Here is a 6,000-nt window from a genome sequence, read left to right on the forward strand (position 1 = left end):
CCTCAAACTGGGGAGAGGTAACGAGTAGGGTACTGCAGGGCTCAGTCCTGGGCCCAGTGCTCTTCAACATTTTTATTAATGACTTGGAGGAGGAGGTGCAGGGAATGCTGATCAAATTTGCAGATGACACAAAATTGGGCAGGATAGCTAATATTTTGGAAGACAGAAACAAATTTCAAAGTGATCTTGATAGACTGGAGCGCTGGGCGGAAAGCAACAGAATGAAATTTAATAGGGATCACTGCCAAGTTCTGCACCTAGGAAAAAGAAACCAAATGCACAGTTACCAGCTGGGGGATACTTGGCTCAACAACACTACAAACAAGAAGGTTCTTGGAAATGTTGTTGATCTCAAGCTGAATATGAGCCAACAATGTGATGTGGCTGCAAAAAAGGCAAATGCTATCTTGAATGGCATTAATAGAAGTATAGCTTCCAAATCTTGGGAAGTACTAGTTCCCCTCTACTCAGCACTGGTTAGGCGTCATCTGGAGTACTGTGTCCAGTTCTGGGCATCGCACTTTAAGAAGGATGCAGACAAACTGGAGAGGGTTCAGAGGAGGGCAACAAAGATGATCAGGGGACTGGAAACAAAGCCCTATGAGGAGAGACTGAAAGAACTGGGCATGTTTAACCTTGAGAAGAGAAGACTGAGGGGAGATAGGATAGCGCTCTTCAAGTACTTGAAAGATTGTCACAGAGAGGAAGGCCAGGATCTCTTCTTGATCATCCCGGAGTGCAGGACACGAAATAATGGGCTCAACTGACAGGAAGCCAGATTCCGACTGAACATCGGGAAAAACGTCCTGACTGTTAGAGCAATATGACAATGGAACCAATTACCTGGGGAGGTGGTGGGCTCTCCCACACTGGAGGCCTTCAAGACAAGGCTGGACAGCCATCTGTCAGGGATGCTCTGACTTGGATTCCTGCACTGAGCAGGGGGTTGGACTCGATGGTCCTGTAGGCCCCTTCCAACCCTACTATTCTGTGATTCTGTGATCACCACACCTTGATTCAATGAAAGGTGAACCAACCAGGCCCTACTTTTTAAGAAGCCACAAATCACTTTCATTTTTTCTGCAACAACCAAACCCTGCTGGTGGTTTCCCATGACAAATTGGTCTATACATCCTTGTGTGTACAGCTGGGACACTATGTTAAGCCTGGCCATGGCACCGTGTGCCGCTTGTATCCCCCTTAAATAAGGAGAAGGTTCAGGAATTATTTTGGAAAGGGGACTTGAGACTGGTGCCCTTAGACCTAGAAGTCCTGTGAGAGCTGGTTGTCACTGGTGGTGAAGGAAAGGCATACCCTTCACATGCTCAGAGATACTTTTGTTCATACTCCTGTCACAAGGCTGAGCCCTGGCACTGTTGTTGTTGTTTGTTAAAGTGTGTAGGTGGAACCAAGACTTACCTGAAGCCTTCCAAATGTTTTGTCACCTCTCTGTTGTTTTCTCCCACTACACTGTTTTTGTTTTTTAAAAGCAAATCTTGTTAAAAGACCAAGGGAGATTCTGGAAGAATGAGGTTTTGAGCTTCTGTTAGTGGATAATGATTTTAATTCCCAGTGTCAGTATCTGGTAGTCATTATTGTGTTTTTCTCAATCTCTTTGAAGTCGCTTGCACTCTAAAATGTAGTCTAAACGTTCTTTCTCATGGGGCAATAACAGACTTCAAAGAAGCCCCCCAATTCTTCAAAAGGTCTAAGCCAAAATACCCCTTGGCATCAGGGGACAGTGAACATGTCCTGACCAAGTCAAGGTTTGCGTTGGCTGACCATCAAAGATGCCCCGGCAGCCACACCAGCCACTCATGTAGTCCTTGTAATTCAGGATTGTTTGTGAAAACTCGTGTTCAGTTGTTGGGACTGCAGAAGAACGGAAGTATAGAAGGAGCTTCATTTTTGGTTTCAGTGAGTTGTCAGCATTCTGATTTCTCTTTCTCACTCCCTTGGAGAACAAAGTTGGCCCAAGCTTCAGGCAGACTCTCATTCTTTTCACATCCACACTAAAAGAAACTGTGAGACTGACAATGATCTCATTATATCTGGCAGCTCCTGGGCGAAATCTCCCATCCCCCAGGTGCCTCATACCAACCCTCTCTGCTCCTCCTTTGCCAGCTCTATGCTTCCTCAATCTTCTTAGGAGGATTGATGGTAGAGTTTCAAGCGAAAATATACAATCCTGTTATAAGGCAGCTTCCATTCTGTCTACAAATGTGTTAGCATCCTCTGGCACCTAAATGCACTTTTTATGAGCCATGCAACCCAATTTTATGCATATTTATTCTGAAGAAGAAAACCCCACTGAGTTCAATGGGGCTTACTCCCAGGTAGGTATGCATAGAATTGCAGTGTTAGATTCTCACTGATGATGCTTCATTGAATTCTTGGCAGATATTATCACTACCTGTACACTCATTACCTGCCTGCCAGCCTGAAGAACATGGTGGACCAACTGGCCAATTGCGAGGACATTTTAATGAACTTTTTGGTGTCCGCAGTGACAAAATTGCCTCCAATCAAAGTAACACAGAAAAAGCAGTATAAGGAAACCATGATGGGACAGGTATGTGTCAAGAGTCTGCTTTAACCTTCTTGTGGCAAGATTTGTTATTATCGTTAGCTACCCCAGTGTCCATATTGAATGTGATTGGGTCAGCTCACACATTCAGAGCCAATTGCTAAGAGAGCTGTATTCACGTGTCGAGAAATCAAGAGATATACATACCTTTGTAAAGGGGGCTGTTCCAATTTTACCAGTGATAAGCAAATAGATGGGTTGGCATTTTCCATCCCATCTTGGCTGCCATCTTACTTCTGGGTGATAGCACAATTTCATAAAACATAATTGTGATGAATTGCTCATGTGTTAACTGACCAGAGCCATTCGTCATTAACTGCAGTTATGTCAATCACCTTTCTCCAAACTGGTGCCCTCCAGATGTTTTGGACTTCAACTGTCATCAGCCCCAGTCAGGATGGTTGATGGTCAGGACAGGAATGCTGGGAGCTGTAGTCTAAAGCATCTAGAAAGCTAGAAAGCAACAGAGTGGGGAAAGCTGATGTAAACAGTGTATGAAATCCTTCTGTTAAATATGGTGGAGAACACACATGCTTGTCAACTGACATTTTATCATTTAGGAGGACTTTATTGCCAGCCTTGTAAATAAGGCCACACAACTTTCTAGTCACAAGTAACTTTTTTCTAGGTAGTAGCATGGCTCCCGCATTCCTATCTTAGCCCTTTGAGACACAGCAAGAGTCTAAATGAACCACTTCTTTTCCAGTTGACAAAGGCTTCTGTACCTGGCCAAGTGGTGGCCATTCTTTACTGCCACAGGTGGGAGTTTGCAGGTCAAAAATAAAGCCCTAGCTCTATTTTGTTTTGTAAAAGCCACACACATGTATGGATTTAGTCAACTCAGAATAGTTGCGTTGTTCAAAAATAACCTGCCACTGTCATAAACAGAGCGGAGGAATGTTCTCAAACTGTGCTGCAACAGATGTGTCTTTCTATTTTCGAAATGATTATTTCAAGTCCCTTCCCATAAGAACATGAGAAGACAGCTTCAGAATTGTCTCTCTGCCACCCCAAAATGATTGGGAGGCTTGTGCTGATGGTAGGGACGCAAAGTGTGGTGTCTTCTTGGCGAGCACCCTTTACTTTTCTGGCTTTGCTAAATGTTAAGGGTGCTGCCCACAGATGAAGTGTCACTGACTCTTAAAAACTGGAAATGCACCCTGATTTGGCTTTTGTCTGGGAGCTGTTGAATTAAACTGTAATAACTTTCTTGTGTAGTTTTAAAATTTGATTGATTGATTTAAAATATTTATATGCTGCCCTTCATCTTATGGGACCATGGCAATTTACAAAATACATTTTTTAAAAAATTGGAAATGTTAATAAAACTACAACAAAGAAGGCAGAAGATACCTAAATCAGGCAGCAACAATACCCATCTTCACAAATTAATTTCAAATGCCTGAGCAAACAAAAAGAATATAAAGTTGGTGCCAGTCACATCTCCATGTGGGGGTGTTCCACAATTAGGGTGCCCCAAGAGAAAAGGCTCTCTCCCTTGTTCTCACATAATGTACCATGGGTACTTGAAGAAAAGCCTCCCCTGAAGATCTTAAGGCTGATACAGGGAGAGGCACTCCTTCAGTTAAATGGGTCTCAAGCCATTTAGGGCTTTAAGGACAAGCACCAGCACCTTGAATTGGCCTCTGAAGCAAATAGCCAGTGCCACTCTTTTAGAATCAAAGTAATGTGACTTTCCCATTTACAATCCTGGCCGTCATATTTTGCACTAGCCGAAGCTTCCAAGTTACCTTCAAGGGCAGCCCCACATACAACACGTTGAAGTGATCCAATCCGGAGGTTAAAAGGCATTCACTTTTAAGATGGCTGAGACTTGCTGGGCTGAAATGCCCCTTTGTGGTCCCTTTAGGTAAACGTGTATCAGTGGAGTTTTTAGTAGCCAGATTCACGCATAACTCTAAATCGTAGTTTAGACTAACTGACTAGCTTATGGAACTTTGCAGGCCTGACTCATTGTTTGTTTTGTTTTTCTCACACAGACTTCCAGGGCTTCTCGGTGGGCTGACCCAGACCACTTCGCTCAGAGGCAGAGCTGCATGAACACTTTCGCCAGCTGGTTTGGCTATATGCCGCTAATCCATTCTCAGATGCGGCTTGATCCCGTGCTCTTTAAAGATCAAGTCTCCATCTTGAGGAAGAAATATCGAGACATTGAACGACTTTGAGGAGCCCTGCTGAGGGAAGGGGGCGGGGGAGAGTGGGACCCGGACTGCTCACGTAGCCTGGCGCAAACCCACTGACTCTTGGAGCCAGTCTGTACCACGAACAAGCAAACAAACAAAACTCACAACATGCCAATGGCAAAGCCAACTAATGCTGACTCCAAAGGGAAACTCATTGCGCTGGACTGCTTCAAAACCACCTCACGGGCTGCAGGTCGCTCAAGACTAGGTTGTGTACAGTTTCATTATGGAACATTAAATAATTATTTTTTGAAATGATTGCTATGCAGGTTTAAACTTTTTTAATGATCAAAAAACCCTATTAAAAACAGAGTTCTTTCTTTAATCAGAATTGTGTTGATTGTTGTGACTATTTCAAAGGTGACAGGCCTTTTTTTTTAATGTTCTCATAAAATCTTATAAAAAATCATCTAAATTTGGCATGTGTGGGGGGGTGGTTATTTTTATTTCTGTGGGTAAAAGAAAAACATATTTCTTTTAATGGAAACAGAACCAAAATAGAGACATGCAAACACATTTAAGAATTCAAAGACATGCACTGGAATGCCAGAATATGGAGTGGGTCTGCACATGCCCCAGGATATAAATTTGCCCCGCCCAACCGCTGTTCTTGCTGAACCAAACATGTGCAGCCTACCTGTCTTCTAGCTTACTAAAAGTTTTATTTTGTTCAAACTGAACTGGGCTGGCAAATTTGAGGAGGAGAGGGGAGAAGGGAATTGAGGGGGAACTCTCACTTGTCTCCAATCACCTGCCAAGGAATATGGCAGAAGTGAAGTGGGTACCACTCCCTCGGTGGATTTGGCCCCTTCTGCTGTGCACCACAGAGGATTCTAGTGGAGACGAGTGGCTCCAATCCTATTCTCTCCATGAATGCTGCAGTGCATCCTCCTGAGCCAGAGGGGGCCTCGGAGAGATCCTTTTTTTCTGTCCTCCATTCCACGGCCACAGAGGGCAGCATTTTATTCATTCTTTGTTCATAAACGCATTTCTATTTTCATAAGGAATTTTATAAAGAAGGCAGTCCCAAACTGGACTCTCATTGGAGCAGGCAAATAGCAGCAACTGGACTTGAAGCCTCCTCATTGCAGAACAAGCCACACAATGGCTGGGTTCACACAACACGCTAACCCACACTCAGTGGTTGAGTGTGGGCTGTTGTTGAACCATTGCTTGTTGAAACATGGGTTAGAGTGTTGTCTGAACCCA

The 6,000-nt window shown here is 43.8% G+C and overlaps 1 protein-coding gene across 2 annotated transcripts in view; it reads left to right on the forward strand.

Annotated features, from left to right (window-relative positions):
• The window catches only part of EXT1 (exostosin glycosyltransferase 1), a 291,828-nt gene extending 286,637 nt beyond the window's left edge, over positions 1 to 5,191 (forward strand). Inside the window, exons 11-12 of one of the 2 annotated variants that reach the window (XM_084848907.1) lie at positions 2,401 to 2,572; positions 4,588 to 5,191. In XM_084848907.1, coding sequence (XP_084705033.1) covers positions 2,401 to 2,572; positions 4,588 to 4,773 — 358 coding nt within the window. In that variant the 3' untranslated portion in view covers positions 4,774 to 5,191. The remainder of the gene's footprint in view (positions 1 to 2,400; positions 2,573 to 4,587) is intronic. The other variant, XM_084848908.1, reaches the window with a different exon arrangement.
• The last annotated feature ends 809 nt before the right edge of the window (positions 5,192 to 6,000 follow it).

The sequence above is a fragment of the Heloderma suspectum genome, chromosome 4 (genome assembly GCF_057233095.1).
Source record: "Heloderma suspectum isolate Gila_16-S chromosome 4, 16-S_ref, whole genome shotgun sequence".
Classification (NCBI taxonomy): Eukaryota; Metazoa; Chordata; class Lepidosauria; order Squamata; family Helodermatidae; genus Heloderma; species Heloderma suspectum.